The following is a 21302-nucleotide window of genomic DNA, read 5'->3' on the forward strand; positions in this document are numbered from 1 at the left end:
GGGCCCCACCTCACAACTTACAGGACTTAAAGGATCTGCTGCTAACGTCTTGGTGCCAGATACTACAGGACACCTTCAGAGGTCTTGTGGAGTCCATGCCTCCACGAGGGAGAGCTACACAATATTAGTGGTTATAAGTGGTGGTTTTAATGTTGTGGCATCAGTGTGCCTATATACATAATAAACTTGTAAAGTGAGGTGGCAAGTGATCAGGGATGAAAAGTAACTTTTAAAGACTAAAACAGTACTTTGTTACAAGAAATTTAGTTCCTTTTATTCAAGTGACAATTAGGTATAACTCCGAGGTATTTTGTCGTCATGGATTCGTTTTGTCAAATTTTTGGACTTCTGATTCTGTTGTGGCTTTGCTCTTCCTGGCAGTTTCCTCCACTTTCCGCGTGTCTTTTGATGGTGTAGGAAACTGTACTCACTGACACCTTGGCTTTCTTTGGAATTTCTCTGAAGGAAAGACCTACACTTTGAAGGGTTATAATGGTCTGTCCGTCTTCCTTCGTTCTCACCATTATGACAGCAATATACTACTTCCTGCAGTGCAATAGTCCAAATAATGCTTCAGAGGGTGAAATAAGTCTGTTCCAACAATGCTTTTATACAGACAGTATATACAGTATTGTAAGTAACCTGTAGGAATTGCGTCAACTTAAGGGTTTATTTACTTCCTTTTCTGCAAAACAGCTCTAAGTTGTTAATTGTTTGTTTACCCATTACGGCCTTTTTTTTTTTCCTTTTACTCCAAAATGTATATTATCTTTTAGTTTTTGGTAACTAAAACTTATTTATATATATTTTTTACTCTGGAAATTTACTGCTTACCTTTGCACCATTTCAGGTTATTCACAGAACTGCTTAAATTTCAACAGAAATTTAGAAAAATAGGGGTGTTCAAAAACTGTTAACCGGTAGTGTATATTATTATTATTATTATTATTATTAACAATAAAGGCACTATAAAAACAATAGTTACGTGTAACTTCAGAATACAGGTACTCCTCACTGAGTTCCGTTCCTAGGACCAGGTCGATAAGTGAACACAGCGCGCACGCTGCGGTATTGTACGCAGCGTACAATACAGACTGGTCAGAGAGCTGGTCATAAGTCTGAACGGTCGTTAAACAGTTAGGTCGTAAGGTGAGGAGTACCTGTATCAATAAATAAATACATAAATAAATGAATACATAAAAAAACAAACAAATATATATCTTTTTTTAAATCACAGTCCAACAATGCTTTGGGAAGACAACGACCAAACATGGACTGAGAACAGGATTGTTTATTTCCTAAGAAACATAATAATTGAAACTTTTCAATGCGACAGGGCTTCAACGCACCCAAAATTGGCAGCATTTAAAACAAACAAAAAAAATAAAGTAAAATCATACAAAACTGGTTGATATGATATTCTATACAAATGCAATATAAAAAAAAGCAGAAGAAAACAATTAAAAATACAGGAGGTGACTCAAACACCGTCACGGTGACAGTTTTTGTAACCGAGAATCGGAGACCGAGGACCTCAATCCAAAAATATATTATACAGTCCAGTTTTCAACATGGGGAAACATATCATTAGCTTCATGTTTATTACAAGTAGGTTTTTTTTCTTTTGTACATTTACACTTCTGATATTATATAGAACTAGCACAAGGAGAGCGTAGTATGGGAAAGCGGTGGAAAAATTACCTTCTGATACGGAGAATATGGGGTTAAGTCGGGAATTGACACACACCCGGGAAAGTTTGGCGCTAATATAACGCCATAAAGCGGTCAAAAGTGCAGAACGCCGTTTAGCCCAAAAAAAAAAATCAAAAAAAAAATACCTCGCTTCTCCACAGAGTTTAAATGAAAATATTACTTTTTCCACTTTCTTCATGTAACACAGACTGTATAGTCGAATAAATATTCGACGGGCGATATTGGGAATATCGCGAAAATTGGTAAGGTTTTTATTTGGTCGGGATACTGTCAAAAACACATTAAATGAGTCGGAAGATGTTGGAATGGTTAACCGACTGAACCGGAATAACGGCGGTTAAAATAACAGTTGATGGGTCAAAAAAAATCCAATAAATGGAATGCGTGTGTTTGGCCGTCAGGCATCTCCAAACGGAGCACTCGAGAGGTAAACACAGACCAAAGGTTTGGCTACACATTGTTCTGTGTATATAACGGTACAAAAATAAAATAAAATAAAACAATTGGATGGACCTGGCATTGTGAAAATCTGAACATAAGCTATTAACAGCGCACAGAGTTATGTGCATAACTTCAACTCAGCTTGAAATCCACCGAAGTGTTCATCTGAAATGGATGGATACTGGGATATTAAATTAAATAAAAACAGACGGAAAGACAACTTTGGCAAAACATTTAGCAACAGGAAATTCAATGGGTGATGAGGGCAGGGCTGGGCGATGTGGAAGAAGTTATTATCAGAATAATCATATGGAGTTTTTAAGTTATTATCATGAAATTAGCGCACACACACACACACGCACACATCAAATTAATGTTTATCAAACTGAAGTATATTCCACATAAGGTACAGTATATAAATCCACAAATCCAAATACAATCCCAATTTCCCAATTACTCAGATCAAATATAGTGAAAAATCTTAGGTATTACTATTCAATTTGGTGACAAGATTGTATATGTATAATATGATGACGATATAAGGATAATACTGATTGATCGCCCAGCACTACGGGTTAGGAAGGCAAAACTGGGGAAAAAAGGCACAACCAAACAAAATGAATAAAAAAAAATAAAGTACATACACACATTGCCATCAGTCTATAAATCAACATTAAATAGTGACGGAGGAAAGGGGGATTAGAATGGCACAACAATAAAACGAAAAACAGAAAATTGCCATGGACATATTCTGTCAATAATATTAAAAATGGTCATTTGAGTCCAACAGCTACATTCCAGCCATACAGGAAGAAAGAAAAGTTTTTTTTAATTAAACTACGACTTTGCTAGACATGGTTTGACATGAACTAGCCGTGTTCTTCCTCTTCCAGGGAACTGTCCTGGGCTTTACTGCCACCTGCGAAACCCATGGAATGAGAGGTGAGATGGGGGTGAGACGGGGGGACGGACAACAAGCCCACACCAGCCGCAGTTCAAACTGCCATTTTGAACCTTTTTTTTGGGGGGGGGGGGGGGTGCAGTGCAAAATGGCATGCAGGGTGCAAGCTTTTAGCAAGAATGAGAAATGGTTCAATGTGAACAACGACAGTGTTAGTATACAATGACTTCAAAGTAGTGCAGAAATGAGCCGCGAAAAAGATGGGTGATTAAAAGAAACAAGAACACACACACACACACACACACACACACACACACACACTTTTTGTAGGTCACCAAGTGCATTGAAATATTGACCAGAACCAGAAAAAAAACAATGTTCCTTCTGCTTCAACTGCAATATTTTTAACATTTCATTATTCTTGTGTTTGACGTACATGGGCCAGACGTGACCGTCAAACAGACCGGGAGGGTCTGGCACAGTGTAGTTCCTTGAGCACCTCCTCTTTTTGCATCCTTCATATGGGATGGAAATAAAATAGCGTTGGTTCACTACGTCGATCAAAGGTCCGTAGGTGTAAAGTAAAAAGTAAAAATCAATACATCAATTTGCATTATACATCACGAATCGATGAGCACACACACCTTATAAAGCCAGATGACGAGCGAGCCAAGGAAAGCTTCTGTGAGGTGCTGTGTACAAATGTTGCCCATAAAAAAAGGCCTGTGGCAGTCTCTCCTACCACAACGCCCCCCGAGTGGCGTGTTCAGGGACCTCCGGCACAGAGATAGAAGACGGGGCTGTAGACACCAGTTTATTGTAGAAGCTTTAATGGACGTCAAATAAGAGCTTTGTGACATGCCAGGACTTCTACTCTGTGAGGTGAGTACTGGAGGTAAGTTAAGGTAAGTTTCATTTAGGAGGATTTAAATGTATACTTAAGACACGGACAATTAATACTATTACACTGTATAATCATCGACTCCAGAATTGCGATTGTGGCCGCCTGTGCGAGTGCCTCGTGTCTGTTACGCACATTTTAGTATTTTTAGAGCTTATTGTTCGTAATCACCAGGTGTCATGACAGTTCACTGCGTATATGCATGTGACAAATAATCTCTTGAATCTTGGTTGGCTACTTGGTGCCCTTTTGAACAGGGGAACACACACACACACACACACACACACACACACACACACACACACCTTTTTGCATCAATCTACACTCCATAACCCATAATGACAAAGTGAAAACAATTTTTGCAAATGTATTAAAAATCGAAAACTAAAATCTCTCATTTAGTATTCATTTGCTGTGGCACTCCAAATTGTGGTCAGGTGCATCCTGTTTTCTTTATCCTATGAAACGCGTCTAGGACAAGAATGGAGTCCACCTGTGGCAAACCGATTGGACATTTAAACGTTTAGAAAGGCACACACCTGTGTGTACAAGGTCCCACAACTCAAGATTGCGTGTCAGGACAAAAACCAAGCCATGAAGTCCAAAGAACTCTCTGTAGACCTCCGCGATGAAAGCAGTGGCGAGGCATAGATCTGGGCAAGGGGATGAAAGCTTTGCGTGCTCCCAGGAGCACGGTGGCCGCAATAATTGTGAAATGGAAGAAGTTTGGAACCACCGGGACTCCTTCCTGGAGTCGGCTGTCCAGCCAAACCGAGTAAACGGGCAAGAAGAGCCTCGGTCAGGGACGGGACCAAGAACCCGACGGTCACCCTAAGAGAGCTTCGAAAGTGCTCTGCGGAGATGGGAGAACCTGAAGGAGGGACGACCACCTCAGCAGCACTCCATCAACCGTGCCATTTTGGTAGAGTGGCCAGACCGACGCCACTCTTGATAAACAGGTGTATGACATTGGAAACAGTTTACGGAACGGCATTTAAAGGGCTCTGAGAGCACGAGGAAAAAGATAATCTGGTCTGATGGGACAAAAACTCTTTGGGCAGTACTCCAAGCACTATTTCTGGCGAACACAGGCACTGCTCTTCCCCTGGCTAACCCCATCTGTACAGTGCAGCATGCTGTGGCGGTGCTTCTCAGCGACAGGGAGACTGGTCAGAATTGAGGAGTGAATGCAGCCAAATACAGAGAGGTCTTTGAAGAAAACTTGTGCCAGAGCTGGTTAAAGGCATAGGCCATATAGACGGTCGCTCGGGCGCCACATTCTGGCGGGGGCTGGTCGCTCTTCGGAGGAAAGAAAATGAAAATTTGCCGGTGGGCGCCCTTCCTCTTTTCCTGCTATGAGGTTACACATGAGCAAGAAATACACTTTGCACCCCTGTTCCTCAAAATGCTTAAGCGGCGTCTAACGCCTCTGCCCTGGCCTGCACTGGTTGGACCGGAACGTGTCCGCCCTGGAGATCTCGGCCACCTCGGTAGGACACACCGGGTCTCATGGAGGAACTCACGGTGTCCGTGGAATCAGATTGCCGTTGCGGGCAAAGCAATAATACAAGGGGGTGATAACACTTCTGGACACGGGGTATTGAATGTACACACTCAGGTTTAAGCCTGGATCTAAAAGCATTTTTAACATTATTTTGGGGCATCCCCCTGTGCATTTTGGAACTTTCCCTCAGTAAGTCACTCTTGCAGCCGCACAGTGCGTGCAGTCCGGATTGGAGACAAGTGCGCAGGCACGCAACCTGTCTGGAAAAGCGACACCAAAAGGAAAAAGACAGATTGGATGACTGATCAGTGTTGGAAGCTCTTATATAGACAGCCTGCCACACACACACACACACAGAGAAGACACACCAGATGTGTCAAATTTTAGGACTACGTAACAGAGACTTGCTAGTCATGCTAGTCTTCTATCTTTTTTAAAATTTCTATCTTTAAAATTTGCTTCACTGTAAAACTATTGGCCTTATAGAAGCAAAATGTTTGCTCCTATATAAGGCCAATAGTTTTACAGTGGAGCAAATACATTATTAATAAATGCTTCTCACCTCCTTCCCTGAAGATGGCACTCCACTAACGACAAAAAAACAAGCCTCATTAGTGAAGGTGACTATATATATAGTTTGGGTTATTATACTTTATATAATTATAGGACCCAGAATCGCGATTGTGGCGCCTCCCCTTGCGGCTGCCTGCGCGAGCACCTTGTGTCGATTACGCACATTTTGGTATTTTTTAGTATTTATAGAGCTTATTGTGCGTAATCACCGGGTGTCATGACATTTCACTGCATATATGTATGAACGTATGTATATGTATGTGACAAATAATCTCTTGAACTTGAATAAAGATGACAATGCAAATTGCACATGTTAAATACATGTTTGCAAAAGGAAATACATTTTTTTTGCTGGGGATATTTTATATTATAGATTAGATATTTTAACGTAAATGTGTTTGGGAATGTGGATTTTGCATAATAATGCAAGTACACCCATTCAAATAGCAATTAACTCTTCATTCTTGAGAACATTCACATAATGGAATGTAAAAAAATATATATATATTAAAATATCCAAAATAAAGAAAACAAATTATAACCCCCCCCCCCGAACCAAAACAATAAAAAGGACTCTCGGGGTCGAGTAAAACGTTATCTCAACCTGGTTCGCTGTCTCTCTGTGTGTGTGTGTGTGTGTGTGTGTGTGTGTGTGTGTGTGTGTGTGTGTGTGTGTGTGAGTGTGTGTGTGTGTGTGTGTGTGTGTGAGCTGCCTGAGCCCGGCCCACAGTGAAACTCCCACACAGAGAGCGAGAGCGAGGAGGACAGAAGCAACGCTGCCAGAAATGACAGCAAAACATGTCTCAGCATAGTTTTTTTTCTATTCTTTCGGCTCAGTTACATTCATTTGTGAAATGGTTCATGAAAGGCAAGTAATACATTATTTATTTGTGGATTTAGAAATACATTTGTCAGATTTTTTTTTTTTAACCTTAATACAGATTTGTAGATTGTAGTATTTACTGAGCTTTTCAAATTTGTATTTATTGCATAATATATATTTGTGAATTGTGACACATAATTCCTTCCATAACGTTAAATTTATTTTTTACTTTTAAACGTACAACATTTTGGCTACGTTATGTAATTTAGCTGGCATTTTTGTTCAAAGCCATCTCCAAATAGATTTTTTCTATAAATTCAAATATAAGTAGGTTCGATTAGATTCAACTAATTGACGCTTAGGCGCCCCGCCCAAGTCTTTTATAGTGGCAGGGAAAACCCTTCTGTTTATTCTGGCATCATGTTGGCTAAAATGTTGGTGACATTCTTACGTAGACAAACATGCATTTAAACACAACTGGCAATTATCGAGCTCAGAAAGATTATTGAGGTCATGTCCATACATGGTACAATAAGGTGATATAAGGTATCGCGACAAGCCTAGGTGGTGGTGTTTGTGTGTGTGTGTGCATGTGTGTTGTGTAGGGGGCCCCAAATCCTCATCTCTTCTAGGGCAACATAATGGCTAGAGCCGGCCCTGCATACGACCTCAGACTGGGTCGATAGTTCACCTTTCAGCACGACAATGACCCAAAGCGTACAGCCAAGACAACACTGGTGTGGCTTCGGGACAAGCCTCTTGACTGTCCTTGAGTGGCCCAGCAAAAGACGGGACTTAACCCCCACAGAACATCTGTGGATGACCTGAAGATGCCAGTTCACAGATGCTTCCCATCCAATCTGAGGGAGCTTGAGATGATCTGCCAGAAAGAATGGGATAAACTTCCAAAATATAGGTTTGCAAAGCTTGTACGTACCAAGAAGACTTAAAGCTGTAATTGCTGCCAAAACGGTGTCTGCAAAGAACTGAATCAGTTTTTGATTTTTAATAAATTTGCAAAGATTTCTAAAAACATGTTTTCACTTTGTCATTATGGGTTATTGAGTGTAGATTAATGGGTAAAAATGGCAATTTTATCAATTTAAAATTACATCTACAACACAATAAAGAGTGAATGGACACACACACACACACACACACGCCGCACGCACACACACACACGCGCACACACGCACGCACACACGCGTTTAGGTGTTTGCTTATTGCACATGATGTAGATGCCTGGTTGGTTTCATGCTATGGATGCACTGTATTTTATATACCGCATGCAAAGAAAAAAAAATACTAACAGTAGTTATCAATGGTATCAAAAAATGAAAAGTTTACAGGGAACTCTGGAGTGGCCAGAGCAGCAGAAAACAAAAAAACCCCAAAAAAGGTAGAGGACGCAAAGGCAAGCAAATAGGGGAAAGAGAAGAAAAGAGAAAAACAGGAATTAATAAAAGTAACGCACATCGATATAAAAAGACAAATTATTTGAACAGGATGCAGGTTAAGAGAATCACAAAGTCAATGTAGGGATTAGTCGGGGGAAAGGAAGGGAGTGCGGCGGCCGACGGCAGAGCAGATACCTTGTGCCGTGTTTCTGTCGTTGAGGAGCTTGGTCTGGCTGTTGGGCAGGATCTTGATCTCGGGAGGATCTGGACTCTGAGCCACACGCGACGCCGTCAGCGCGTTCCAATATTGTGGACGTGTCACCTACGCACAATGAGCCGAAGGACTCAGTAACGCCACTGGTTTTAACTAGAGCTGTCAAATGATTCAAATAATTAATGGCAATTTTTACATTAACCGCTATCGTTCTCATTTTCCTTTGCACTGAGCCAGTTGCTAAGACAAACTAAGTCTCTTAACATCAAATGTTATATGAAAGCATGGAAAACAATAACATAAATACATACATACATAAATACATTTTGCACAGCGCAATTCCTAATTGAATATAAAACTAAGACTGTGTATCATGAAGCCTTTCATATTCAAACGTTTGTCATTTAATTGTCAGTTAACAACATTGAAGTCAGAGTTACTGCACTTTGAACACTGTGTTGCGTGACTTTGTAGACAGTCCCTAACACACCACCGGAACAACGGCTCTCGGTGCTGCCGCTGTCGGTAAAACTGTGTTTCATTTAGGGGAAGCGATCAGCCCCTTCCGCTTATGAGCTACGGATGTAAAGGAGAATATCTGTTGAACATTTTTCTCTGGGGTGCCAGGTGGCAGCAGGTTGCAGCTGTTTATGAGCTGTTCATGTCATCCAAAGATAAGAGAGTAAAAGTGAAGCTGGTGCGTTTGGGTCAAACTCTGAAAATATGAAGGGCCTCAAAAAAGGATAAAAATAAAAATAAAAAGCTAACGCCGTTAAAAATGTAGCGCATTCCACTTTGACCACTCTGGTTTGATGGACAAGGGAGACAGGGGGTTCTACCCGTATGAGCTGCAGATCGGTGAGGGCTCGGACGGTGTAGTCGGGACAATAGCTGGACGGGCTGGTGGCTTCTCCCAACTCGAAGGGATCCCTGGGAGAGTGGCGCTGGCTGGATACCGGAGACTGGTGCACTGTGGTCATAAATAAAACACACAAACGTATTGCTTTCCATGTCTCAATCTATTCCAAAGCCTGTCCCATACTCCTTCATACAGTCACAGCAAAAATCTATATCCTTAAATATCTTTATTTGTATTTTATGTACCGAGATACTTTCAAATGACAACTGCCATGCCCAAATTTTTAAGGTCATCTCCACTTGTTATTTTTTTCTGTTTTTATTTTATGTAACTGTCACTCATTTGTATATATTTTCTTTTGCTATGTTTACATGTGGGTTTTTTTTTTTTTTTCTCCTCTCTTCACCCTGGTTCACCTTCAATGGACTTAAATAAAAAAACAGGTCACCTCAAGAGAGGAAGTCTAAATCCTCCTGCAATTCCACACTTTACCTGAAGATGGTGCAGTCAGAGCAGAAACCCCATAGTATGTGAACGCCCCGTTCTCAAACTTCAGGCCCTCTTTTCCAATTTCCACCTCCACGCGACCCTGGGGGCACACACCCTGTCTGTGGCATGGATTCTCAACTCTTTATACTCTAAATAGTTGTGTATTATTGTATGTATAGTCATGATCTCTATCCCCAGCATAAACACACCTGCAGCAGCAGAATGAAATAGTCGACGGGGTGGTTGCGGGTGTAGAGGTAGTGCCCGGGGCTCAGCTTGTTGCTGGGGTCAAAGTGCACCTCCTGGTTGACGCTGGGATGGCGGAGTAGATGGAAGAGGACCTTTTCGGACACGCGCCCGGGGCTGAAGTGCTCCACTTCTACAGAGGCCAGGAGAAGATATGCAGAAATGAAATTTCCCTTTTAAGCTTAGTTTCTTTCTCAAAAATAATTTATTTTCTCATTTGTGATCTACATTGATATCAAATGAATACAGAACTGTGATCCCCTCCAACATTCACACATCATTCATTTACACAGAATAACATTAAAAAATGTCTTGTTTATTTTTACAGTTTATTCTTATTGGTTACCGTTAGGAATATTGTAAACTGACATGTTTCTTTATTGTTCGTTTCCTTTTTTAATTGTTAATTTTAGGTTTATTGTACAATGGCTGAAATGTTCTTGTTCCTTTTCAGGTTTATTTTATTTAATGCATTTTGTTATTTTTATTTATTTATATTTATTGCTGACAATAATTTTATTGTATATGTACATTTTAATCACTCATTCTTAATTTAGGGTTTATTTGTTCGATTTTTTGTACATTCGGAATTATTTCTTATCTTCCATTTCCTTTTTAGGTATAGTGTGCATACTGCCAATATTTTTTTGTAAAATGTTTAGATCTGTTATGGCTTCTTGTTGTTTTTAGGTTTGTATCATATTTAATTCATCATTAGGTTAGTTTATATTGTCATTTTCGATATTTTATTGTATGTTTCCATATATACTGTCTATCGATAGGCTTGGACAACAATGTTACCTGGACGGACAGACAGACCGCACCATATAAAGGAGTCTTTAACCGTAACCCCCATAGCTTAACTCAAATATGTAACTTTTACATATAATCATTATAAGCACTGTGTTAAATCATCACTTATTATAACACACGCACACGCACCACACGCACCTCTGGACAGAAAGCGGTGTGTGGCCAACAGGAGCTGGGGCGACGTGCGGATCTTGGGTTCTCCGTCTGGGAGTTTGAAAAGAGAAAACTCCTCGTGGACACTCCGAGACTCCAGCGGGATCTCCAGAGGGGCCAGCGGACGCTTCACTTTCATATCCACTAGGACAGGAGGGGACACAGATGTAAAGGCGTCACGGAAATACAAAGTCGGTTAACGAATTAAAAAAAACGTTCATTCAATTAAAAACTCACTGTAGCCATCGGACTCGTCCAGGATCTCCGATTTGATGATCTCCTCGATGACGTCCTCCAGGGTGATCAGTCCCAAGACCTCGTAGAAGGGGTCACCCTCCCCCTCGTTGTTCACCTTCTGGACGATGGCCAGGTGGGAGTTTCCTGAGAACGAGTGGAGACGCCGGAGTCAAAATGATAGAATACGAGGCTGAGATGGTGATTTCGACACGGAAGATCGAAAACCCACCAAAAGGCTTTTCAAAAGACCAGGGAAATGTTTCAATGTTTCACCTTGCCCAGTAAATTATTTCCAAATAAAAAAATATCTTTGAATTAAATGTTTCTGAATATAAATATATATTGATAAAAGAAAATGTTTTAATGCACTGGGGGAATTTGTGTGTTGAACAAAGGGGCACAACAATAAAACACAAAACATGAAATCACAACAAACTAACAGTAGCGCCACGTCATACAAGAACTATAAGAAAGTCATTGTGTCATAAAATAATTTTTTTCATAACAGTGGGAACAGCACAAATCACATGGAGTCTGATCTTTTCCAGTCGGATTTGGCGCACTTTCAAATGTGGTCCTATATCGGATACAGGTCAGTTTTTTTGCTATGCGACCTCACTTGAACAGTCAAAATTGTGATCTGTGCAACTCCAACGTCATTCTAGAGGACGGACCGTACCACAGAACACAAAATGTACAGGGACCGGGGATGCCCTGTGTTTGGAGAATAAACTCGTAATTCCACCCCCGAAGCCGCCCCCCCACCACGGCACCCGCATCGCCAGCCACTGTGCTCCGGGCGGGTTATCTCCCAAATAGGAGCCTTTCTGTGTGGAGTTTGCATGTTCTCCCCGTGCTCACATGGGGTTTCCGCCACCTAACGTCAGTAAGGACCCCCACCAAAAACATGCACACATCATCGTCTGACCAGCGATGGACACTCATCACCAGGTCCCCGGGCGCGTCGACGAATGCTGCCCACTGCTCCTGGCTGCCCCCCCGGAGGAAGGACAAGCCAGGATGGGTCAAATGCAGAGGAACCATTTCACCGGCCACCATCCAAAAGCATTTGCATGTGTGTGTGCGTGTACAGTGGGGCAAAAAAGTATTTAGTCAGCCACCAATTGTGCAAGTTCTCCCACTTAAAAAGATGAGAGAGGCCTGTAATTTTCATCATAGGTACACTTCAACTATGAGAGACAGAATGGTGGGAAAGAATCCAGGAAATCACATTGTAGGATTTTTAATGAATTAATTGGTAAATTCCGCGGTAAAATAAGTATTTGGTCACCTACAAACAAGCAAGATTTCTGGCTTTCACAGACCTCGAACTTTTTCTTTAAGAGGCTCCTCTGTCCTCCACTCCTTACCTGTATTAATGGCACCTGTTTGAACTCGTTATCAGTATAAAAGACACCTGTCCACAACCTCAAACAGTCACACTCCAAACTCACTATGGCCAAGACCAAAGAGCTGTCAAAGGACACCAGAAACAAAATTGTAGACCTGCACCAGGCTGGGAAGACTGAATCTGCAATAGGTGTGTGCTTGTTGTGGAGAAATCAACTGTGGGAGCAATTATTAGAAAATGGAAGACATACAAGACCACTGATAATCTCCCTCGATCTGGGGCTCCACGCAAGATCTCACCCCGTGGGGTCAAAATGATCAAAAGAACGGTGAGCAAACATCCCAGAAGCACACGGGGGGACCTAGTGAATGACCTGTAGAGAGCTGGGACCAAAGTAACAAAGGCTACCATCAGTAACACACTACGCTGCCAGGGACTTAAATCCTGCAGTGCCAGACGTGTCCCCCTGCTTAAGCCAGTACATGTCCAGGCCCGTCTGAAGTTTGCTAGAGAGCAAAATAGAACTTTTTGGTAAAAACTTAACTTGTCGTGTTTGGAGGAGAAAGAAAGCTGAGTTGCATCCAAAGAACACCATACCTACTGTGAAGCATGGGGATGGAAACATCATGTTTTGGGGCTGTTTTTCTGCAAAGGGACCAGGCCGACCGATCCTTGTAAAGGAAAGAATGATTGGGGCCATGTATCGTGAGATTTTAAGTGAAAACCTCCTTCCATCAGCAAGGGCATTGAAGATGAAACGTGGCTGGGTCTTTCAGCATGACAATGATCCCAAACACACCACCCGGGCAACGAAGGAGTGGCTTTGTAAGAAGCATTTCAAGGCCCTGGAGTGGCCTAGCCAGTCTCCAGATCTCAACCCCATAGAAAATCTTTGGAGGGCGTTGAAAGTCCGTGTTGCCCAGCGACAGCCTCAAAACATCACTGGTCTCGAGGAGATCTGCATGGAGGAATGGGCCAAAATACCAGCAACAGTGTGTGAAAACTTACAGAAAACGTTTGACCTCTGTCATTGCAAACAAAGGGTATATAACAAAGTATTGAGATGAACTTTTGTTATTGACCAAATACTTATTTTCCACCATAATTTGCAAATAAATTCTTTAAAAATCAGACAATGTGATTTTCTGGATTTATTTTATTCCTAATTTTGTCTCTCATAGTTGAGGTATACCTATGATGAAAATAACAGGCCTCTCTTCATCTTTTTAAGTGGGAGAACTTGCACAATTGATGGCTGAATACGTTTTTGCCCCACTGTTTGTATGTGTTGTGGTGTGTTGCGTGATTATTAAAGATTCTTCTTCTTAAGCTGCGTATACAGTGCAGGAAAATAAATAATAGAAAGATTCTTCTTCTTAAGCAGCGTATACAGTGCAGGAAAATAAATAATAGACAGTACCGGCAAGGGCGCTCCCACGCTCGCAGCATTTAAGGAATAGCACCGGATCTAAAAACAGTGTGTGTGTGCGCACTCATGACCTCTGGGGGAGCAATTTGGGCACAATTTGCACGCATTGTTTTTATTTTATTATATATATTACTTATTGAACAATACAAGAAAGCACTGTGTGCCCGTCTGGCTTTTAAGATTTCATCCGCAAGCTTGTGCACGGTCCCTCGCTGCCCAAGAACCACCATGAATTTTCCTGCCATGTTTACTTCCCTAGGACAGTGTGCTGCGTGCGACATCTGTTACTTTTGAAACCTGTTCAACACAATTAACGTCTGCAATGACAGCTTCTGCCAGTAGAGGCCAGTATTGAGCAACAGTTGACAGCTGTCTTGAATGTCTCGAAACGTTTCCAAGTTTTAAAATTTGCTGTCTTATTAAGAATAAACTCCTCCAGAAAATCCTGTAACACAATTCCAATAAGACTCCGTAGAGAGTGTAGTAGAAGAGGGTTTTTTTTGTTTTGTTTTTTTTCAAAGGGACCACCATGCCCTATAACCACTGGTGTAGTGCCGGGTATACGCGGATAATGGACAATCTGCAGTCGCCAATTGACAAAAATTATCTGTCATTCGTGCCAATCGTGATCGACTCCATTGATTGTGGATTGAATTGCAAATCTGCCCAAGCCACTTACTGTAAACCCACTTCTGAATCATCAGATCGTCAAATCATGAGACAGTCTCAGCAATTGTTCCCTTTAAAACACCAACTAAAGCGATTATTCTCACACAAACAGTGGCTAATTATGTATTTGTCTTACACCTACATAATACTGTCTGGGGGCTAGTATTGATTGGTTACTCTTCTGTTGCTAATGTTAATTCCATAATTATCCTTACTCTAAAGTCAAGCAGCTTTTTGCACCATTTTTGGGTGAACTAAATATGTAAGGAATGTCGCTTGGATGTCCCTATATATAACACAAGATGTTTATCCTTTGGTCGACGGGGCCGCTATAAAGAAAACATTTTTGGCTAAAAGAATATACCCACTTCGCCAGGCACCACTACACCACTGCCTATAACCCCATGGAAAATGTCCATTTTGCCAAAAAAGTCAGAAAGTTACCGAATGAAAACCAACGGAGTTCAATTTGCCCAGACCACACAGACCTTTTTTAAACTCCTCCAACATGGCATCCAGTTTGGTGTCATTGAAGACAAAGTGCAATGGGTGATTGTAGAACTTTGTGATGGTGGTCATGGGAGTGAAGTCATCCGGGTCGACAAGGGCCAAGTCCTTGACATAGAGGATCTCCACAATGTTGGACCTTGGGAAGTAAAAATACAGACATATAGTTTTAGATGCACATATTGTACTTTCCTATTTGGAATAGCCTCATCACGGTCACTGCCACAACTACTGTCAATTTGCTGGATAGCGTTGAATTTTTTTTAGTAGTGCAGCTTCTGAACCCCTTTCATGTAAGCTTGTTTACAGGGTTTACATGAAGACAGATATGAGGAATTTTGTTTTTGCGCCCACCTCTCCTCTTCATAGATGGGAACCCGCGTGTAGCCACTCTGCATTATGTCGGACATTGTGGAGAAATCCAGAATGGCTGTGCTCGGTAGCATGAAGCAGTCCTTCAGCGGAGTCAAGATGTCTTCCACCGTCTTACTGCGCAGGGCCCCGCTTCTGAACTCCTCCTTCACGAACTCACTGCAGTGAAAAAAGCCAGAACAAGAACCCCAAAATAACACGAAACACGTTTTTAATCGGAAACTGCATTTGTAAAGAGGCTTATCGGTCAAAATAACTTGAATTAAGAGTGAAGAAGAAGAAGAAGAATGCCTGTGTTTCGTACCTGTATGGGTCAGTGACACTGGTGCGGATCATCTCCATGGCCCTCTCCCTTACCCCGCAAGTGCTGATGTCCCGTCTCAGTGCGAGGTCCAGTATCAAGCCCAAAGGACAGGACAGGGGGCAGGTTAGGACCATACACACCTGGGCCACCCAGGTGATGCCCGGTGCGATCTGGAACCCATATCCAGAACACACCACGTAGGGTGCCAGCTCGGCCAGAAAGAATATCAGAAAGCCACTGGTGAACACCGCCGGTGTGATGGAACCAAGGGCTCGGTACAGCAGCACCCCCAGGGCCGAGTGGCCCACAGCGCACAGGAACAGCAGGGAGCACACCTGTGAGGGTCGGTGGGTGGGTGGAGGGAACCGTCGGTCATTTAGAATTGGACTCAACATTTTTTTTTTTTAATTCCGGTTTCTGGCCATGGTTGTTTATTCTCCAGGGTGAACAAAACTCACCAGGAAGTTCCCCCTTCTCCTGATGGGCTCCAGGCGCTTGGCGGCCCGCTTCTCCTCCTCCGAGCCGCAGCTGTGGAGGACATAGAGCTCTAGAGGGTCCAGCCACAGCAGGCTGAAGTTCACGATCTTCAACAGCCCACACACGAGGACGAGGACCACCACCAGTACCGCTAGCCCCCACGGCGGGAGAGGGTCCGCGGACAGCGCTGCGTCGGCGAGGACCGGCAGCCGGTCGGGGCCGACGGAAGCCCACGTCCCGCCTCTCAGCAAGCACAGGTGGCGGTGGCGGAGGGTCTCGGCTCCCGCTCCTCCTCCCTCCGCTGGGGAGATGCTCTCATTCCGCACCTCCACCGCTCCCGGCCCGCTGCTCAGCTCGTCCGCGGCGCTGTACCGGACCTCGCGAAACAACAATAACATCAACAAGACTCGTAGCCCCGCCGAGCTGGCCACCATATTGGAACTGCTCCGCCTGCGTGTGCGTGGATCATGTGACTCCCCTGGCGGCGTCGCGTCGCGTCGCGTCACGTCGGCCCGCCCCTCAACAACACGCCGCGGGCCGCACACACAGCCCGCTTCCTCCGGCCATCCCGTGGGCGTTTAGGAGGCGCGATCCGCCGCGGTGTGATGTCGGGCGCTCGGGGGGTGCGCCATGTCGCAGGAACCGTCTGTGACCGCGCGGCCCCTTCTTAAAACGCCAGCGAAGAGGAACCCCCCCCCCCCCCCCCCTGGATTCCGACCAATGGGAAGACAGACAACAAGGCGGAGGCCACGCCCACCCCCGTTTGGCTTCTCGAGTTTTTTTTGGGGTTTTTTTTTTTTTCCGCTCGAAAGCTTGAACGACCTTGTTGTTTTTTTTTTGTTTTGTTTTTTCAATTTTATTTTTATTTGACAATAAAACGATCCCACGACGATCCGCTCAAAACGTCATAAAACGTGGGGGAAAAAAAAAAACCAAACAAACCCCAAACGTCAAAAAATAAAAATAAAATAAAATAACAACGCAGAACCCTGCTCGTTGTTATTGTGGCCTTCTCTCAGCTCCCACCGTCGGCGTAAAACTTCTGCCGTCCTGGCCACAACTGATGAATTAGTGAAGCCCTGCAATTTGGACCTTGCAACGCAAGAGTCGTTTGTATTTTCAGTGGAATTTGAAATGCGAACTACACCGTCTGTTCATATATGGCCAACATTTGAAATCCATTCTGTTTAACTTGGAGGGAGGGGGGGGGGGGTAACCTCGACCTGGTGATCTGATTTATTGTCTTACCTGTGCAAATTGAAATAAAATGTGCTAATACTCAAATAACACAGGTCTGAAACCAGCACATTGTGCGTTTTGGGGGTTAAATCGACACTTCCTGTAAAACATTGTTCACAGAGTTAATGGCAATAAGAGAACCTGGTTATCGTGTAACAACCCCCCCCCCCCCCCCCCCAACAGTCTTTGCAAATCGAGCTGATTTCAACAGTTAGAACTTCAACAAATTATTTTTGCATGCTTATTATTGCATGGTCCAGCCAGTTAATTGGGAAACAATTCGCAACTGTCTTTATTAACTATTTACACTGATGCGGGACTTGACTCAGCTCGTGTTAAGTATTATGATTACAAATCAAACGTTGGAATTAACTCCCCAATGTATTCGTTGCACAGAAGCTGGAATGTTTACCCATAGAAACATTTGAACGCGTCTCATTTTAATATCTCCCTGCGTGTACATTTGAGCTGGGGCAATGTGTGTTTATGTCGTCATGGAAACCCTCCTCCCGCGTCTTTCCACAGTTTGTGCTCTTGATGAATCATCCCCCCAATCCCTCTAGTGTGAACCCATACGTCGAAACGTCGGGCTTCTCAACCCCCGTGACCCGTACAGTGGAAAACTGTTGTTGTTTTTTTTTTTTTCTTTTTGGTTCCTCGGAGCCCTGCTTCGAGAAATCTTTAACCTTCCTCTGGGTCTATTCATCACACCGACACGGCGCTAAAAACAACACGAGGGGTTGTTGATAAGCTCCGCTCCCAGGCTGCAGCTCCGAGAAAGGGAGAAAAGGAAAGAAAGGAAGAAAGAAAGAAAGAAAAGGGCCGAACAACAAAAAAAGGAGCTTAGCCCGATCGGACAAACAGTTAATACCGGAGGAATGTCAATACTTTTGACTGGCAGGAGAAGTGGAGGGGGGAGTGGAAAAACACGAAGTGTGAATGTGGGAGCCGGGCAGAAGAGATAAGGGGGGAGGGGGGGATATTGAAATAAAGGGAGGATGACAGCGGATGGAGGAAAATTTGAATGGTGGGAAAGGAAGAAAGAAAGAAAGAAAGAAAGAAAGAAAGAAAGAAAGAAAGCTAGCCCCCAGCGCTCCGTGACGTCATGAGGCGCATATGTTGCATATTATTAAAGCCCTTCACATCTCCCCGACTTTAGGATTCAAGATTCAGGAGGTTTATTCGTCACACACATATACATACGTTCATACATATATGCAGTGAAACGTCATGGCACCAAATACTAAAAATACTAAAATGTGCATAACCGACACAGGCGAGCCAAAGGGCCGGCGCCACAATCTATATTCTATAATTATATAATAATATTAATTGTCTGTGTTGTATATATCTTCAAGTTCAAGAGATTATTTGTCACATACATATACATACGGTCATACATATTAAATATACATTTAAATCATTCCAAATTAAACTTACCTTAACTTACCTCCAGCACTTACCTTGCTTTTGCCACTTGCCAGACGTGGTAAGCAGACGCTACCAGTCAGCGTGGTACTACCAGTACAAGTTCAAGATCAAGTTCAAGTTCAAGTTCAAGTTCAAGAGATTTTGTCACATACATATACATACGGTCATACATACAGTATGTGCAGTGAAATTTCATGACACCCAGTTACCATAGTCCTACCAGTTAGTACACTGCTACCAGTTAGTATAGTATACCCCGTCCACCACCACTAACGCGTTCTGATCCTTCAAAGTCCTGATTTTGCACATTAAGCAGTCAGCACGGCTTAACAAAATGAATGATTGAATCAGTCCTGTGTTTCACAACGGAAGGCGATTTCAGCCAGTTCGTATGTTCCCACAAACTAAATGTGTTCATGAGAAGCACATCGAGACCTTCTTTCTTTTCCGTGGGTGCAAACTCAAGCCAGGTGGAGTCTGGGGACCGGTTTGTTGCAAATGACGGGTCAAAGATCAAATGGCCGTATTTTACAGAATCTTCCAATGACCTGGCAACCCATCTATCTGTTAATACGTTTGTTTTGTTTTTGTTTTATTTTGTATTGTTTTGATCATCTCTACCATCTGGCGCCAACTTTAATTACAGGTTCTATCTCTGACCTGGCAACCCATCTGATTGGCCTGTGTGTGTATTGTGAGAAATGTAAAGTCTGATAATAATGACTAATTAGTTATTGCTCGGATTTTTTTATTTTTGATCTTCTCGGCTAGAAGTATCTGGAACACGGCAACGGCAGTACGCGGTGACTTAGTTGAAGTCTAGTCAGAACCGGGACGTTTCAGACATCTTGCCATTCAAGTTTGCTCAATATCGATGTACATTCGCAAGAAGTTCTCGTCATTTTGTGTTCGCACTGCATGATCCAGGAACAATCGTAATTGTCAAAACACCGTTCTCGAGGGAAACTAAACGACACAAGAGGAATATTCAGTGACGTAGGTGCAATACGATGTGTTCTACAGAACCTCAAAAACCTGTAATACGTTCCTAACATGACTAAACTGTACCCTGTGTATTGCTGCCTGCAGCTATTTGTAAATATAATTCCACCCTCTTTCCAGCCCTGTTGGGACCCTTCAGACGAGACACCCGACTAAGTATTTGGAAAATCTTTAAAAACATTTTTTTTTTAATTAAGGAAAAAATTATATGGGACCTTTAAGTGGAAGCTAGTACTAGTAAGCATATTAAAGTTTCCTTACACCTGCTAAAGAGTATCTTGATGTGAAGAAAATAATTTCTTTTTTGGGGGGGGGGTGTAACATAATTTATAGTAAAAGAAAATACAACACGCTCTGAAACCTTGGTTAGGTGGAATATGGGCAGAGTGAAAAAACATGAGTACTGGGAGAAAGAAGTGAATGAGAGGCGAGTGGGAATGTGGGAGCCGAGCAGAAAAATAAGGGGGTAAAAAAGGCAGGAAGGTAGTGGATGGAGAAAAAGGGAAGAACGGGAAAGAAAGCAACAACTATTATTAGTGTCCCTTGACCAGTGGCGGTGCTAAGGGGGCGCTTGCCGGCGCGTCAGCCCGGACAAAGCACCTCAAAGGATTACCTCACAATTCGACATTTTTATTAAACTTGAAATTAAAATTACTACTGTCCGACAATTATTTAAAGTTTTAAATTGATTTAACTGATCATTCGTAAACGGGCGGGTGTAGAGCGATGCCGTAAATGCGTAATTGAGAGGGAGCGATCTCCGTTCCGCTGCGCGTGCCCGTATCCCGTTTCTCCAATAAAACAAATAAAAACAGTGTTTTTATCTTAGATGTATTTAATTTACTCCGTTTTCCTTATTGAATGAAACAAAAAAAAGCCCCGTGCCTCTCATGTCAGGCTCATGGGACGCAACCCCCCCCAGAACTATAATGCATCCCCTTAGCACCCCCAACAAAAAGATTCTGGCACCGCCCCTGCCCCTGCCCGGAAGTTGTATGAAAAGCAGCAACACATATGTATGTATGTGACAAATAATCTCTTGAACTTGAACTTATACATTCGGGAGTTTGAGGACGAAGTCTGTGAAATGTTTATTGCTATGCAATGTTTTCCCAGCAAACAATGGAATAGAACAAAGTGAGATGAAACATCTCAAACAAAGCTTGTGTCGCAATGGAATTTATGAAAAGTGAGTTTTTGACCCTCACCGTCACATAGTGTACAAGCCCAGAATCACACACCAAAAATTGTAAAAAA

The 21302-nt window shown here is 42.8% G+C and overlaps 1 protein-coding gene across 2 annotated transcripts in view; it reads right to left on the minus strand.

Annotated features, from left to right (window-relative positions):
• Positions 1-1273: 1273 nt before the first annotated feature.
• LOC307243635 (metal transporter CNNM4-like) overlaps positions 1274-21302 on the minus strand; it is a gene marked incomplete at its 5' end in the record, with an annotated part of 37304 nt that continues 17275 nt past the window's right edge. The window contains 11 exons of one of the 2 annotated variants that reach the window (XM_080018509.1): positions 1274-3073; positions 8449-8575; positions 9307-9437; positions 9819-9915; positions 10025-10194; positions 11013-11171; positions 11265-11408; positions 15202-15359; positions 15575-15751; positions 15897-16231; positions 16355-16900. In XM_080018509.1, coding sequence (XP_079874635.1) covers positions 3024-3073; positions 8449-8575; positions 9307-9437; positions 9819-9915; positions 10025-10194; positions 11013-11171; positions 11265-11408; positions 15202-15359; positions 15575-15751; positions 15897-16231; positions 16355-16807 — 2001 coding nt within the window. In that variant the 3' untranslated portion in view covers positions 1274-3023. Of the gene's footprint in view, positions 3074-8448; positions 8576-9306; positions 9438-9818; positions 9916-10024; positions 10195-11012; positions 11172-11264; positions 11409-15201; positions 15360-15574; positions 15752-15896; positions 16232-16354; positions 16901-21302 lie in introns of those variants that run through there. The other variant, XM_080018508.1, reaches the window with a different exon arrangement.

The sequence above is a fragment of the Zeus faber genome (assembly GCF_960531495.2).
Source record: "Zeus faber genome assembly, chromosome: 17".
Taxonomy (NCBI): Eukaryota; Metazoa; Chordata; class Actinopteri; order Zeiformes; family Zeidae; genus Zeus; species Zeus faber.